Genomic DNA, 1,000 nt, shown 5'->3' on the forward strand with positions numbered 1-1,000 from the left:
CAGGAACAAGACCCATGAACCTGGGACAGGGGGACAAGACCTGTGAACCTGGGACAGGGGAGGGGGTTTAAGGGAAGAGGAGAGTTAAGGGGGATGGGGGTTAAGGGAAGAGGAGGGTTAAGGGGGATGGGGGTTAAGGGAAGAGGAGAGTTAAAGTAGAGAAGGGTTAAGGGAAGAGGAGGGTTAAGGGTAGAGGAGGGTTAAGGGAAGAGGAGGGTTAAGGGGGAGGAGGGTTAAGGGGGATGGGGTTAAGGGAAGAGGAGGGTTAAGGGGGATGGGGGTTAAGGGAAGAGGAGTGTTAAGGGGGATGGGGGTTAAGGGAAGAGGAGGCACCGTACCACTTGTCCAGCTGATCCAGGCAGACGTCATCCGGAGCTCCGATGCAGGCTTTCTGCTGCCTCCTCTGCCAGTCCGCCAGCTCCCCCTGCACCAAGACCCCCTGCAGCTCCCCACACCGGTCCAGGAGCCGGGTGAGACCCGACAGCATGGTCTGAGCAGGACCAGGGGCGGAGCGGGAGAGAGGATGGAGTCATGAGAGTTGGACAAGAAGAGTGGATGTATGTGTATGTGTGAGGCCAAAGCAGGAACAGGGAACACATCAAGACAGAAGTACCTTTCTGCACTCGTTCAGCTTGTTCAGGAGGGACTGGATGTGCGTCTGCTGAGCCTTGTCCGTCATCCCTGCAGGACAATTTGATGAGAGAACCCTCCACGCCAGGCAGACCTAGACTAGGCAGCTACAATATTGAGCTGAATCCTTTCAGGTTTGGCGGACTCACCTTCCATCTTCAGGGTTTTGAACTTGAAGTCAAACTCGTCCTGCTGCTCCTCCAGACAAATGAGGGCGTGTTCCAGACACTGGGGGCCAGGAGCGGCCAAACCAGAATGGGAGATAATATCACGATGAATGAACAAGAGTTTGAACAAGAGGTCAAAACAAGAGTTCAGAGTGAAAACGGTCCCACTATGGAGACACAGTCCCTAAACCACCGGAAGAGTT

General features: G+C 54.8%; 1 protein-coding gene across 1 annotated transcript; it reads right to left on the reverse strand.

Moving 5' to 3' along the window:
• Positions 1-182: 182 nt before the first annotated feature.
• On the reverse strand, positions 183-879 carry LOC311375875 (signal transducer and activator of transcription 3.1-like). Its single transcript, XM_084490902.1, has 3 exons — positions 780-879; positions 614-681; positions 183-490 (listed from the first exon to the last, which is right to left on the reverse strand). The coding sequence occupies exons 1-3, from the start codon at positions 784-786 to the stop codon at positions 299-301; spliced, it is 267 nt and encodes an 88-aa protein (XP_084347028.1). The 5' UTR covers positions 787-879; the 3' UTR covers positions 183-298.
• Positions 880-1,000: the final 121 nt, after the last annotated feature.

The sequence above is a fragment of the Micromesistius poutassou genome (assembly GCF_964030765.1).
Source record: "Micromesistius poutassou genome assembly, contig: SCAFFOLD_7224, whole genome shotgun sequence".
NCBI classification, from domain to species: Eukaryota; Metazoa; Chordata; class Actinopteri; order Gadiformes; family Gadidae; genus Micromesistius; species Micromesistius poutassou.

Bases quoted from the DNA above. Each gene is read 5' to 3' on its own strand.
- LOC311375875 (XM_084490902.1), bottom strand. The intron at 491-613 runs GTACTTCTGTCT...GGTCCTGCTCAG, and splicing joins AGCTGAACGAGTGCAGAAAG to ACCATGCTGTCGGGTCTCAC.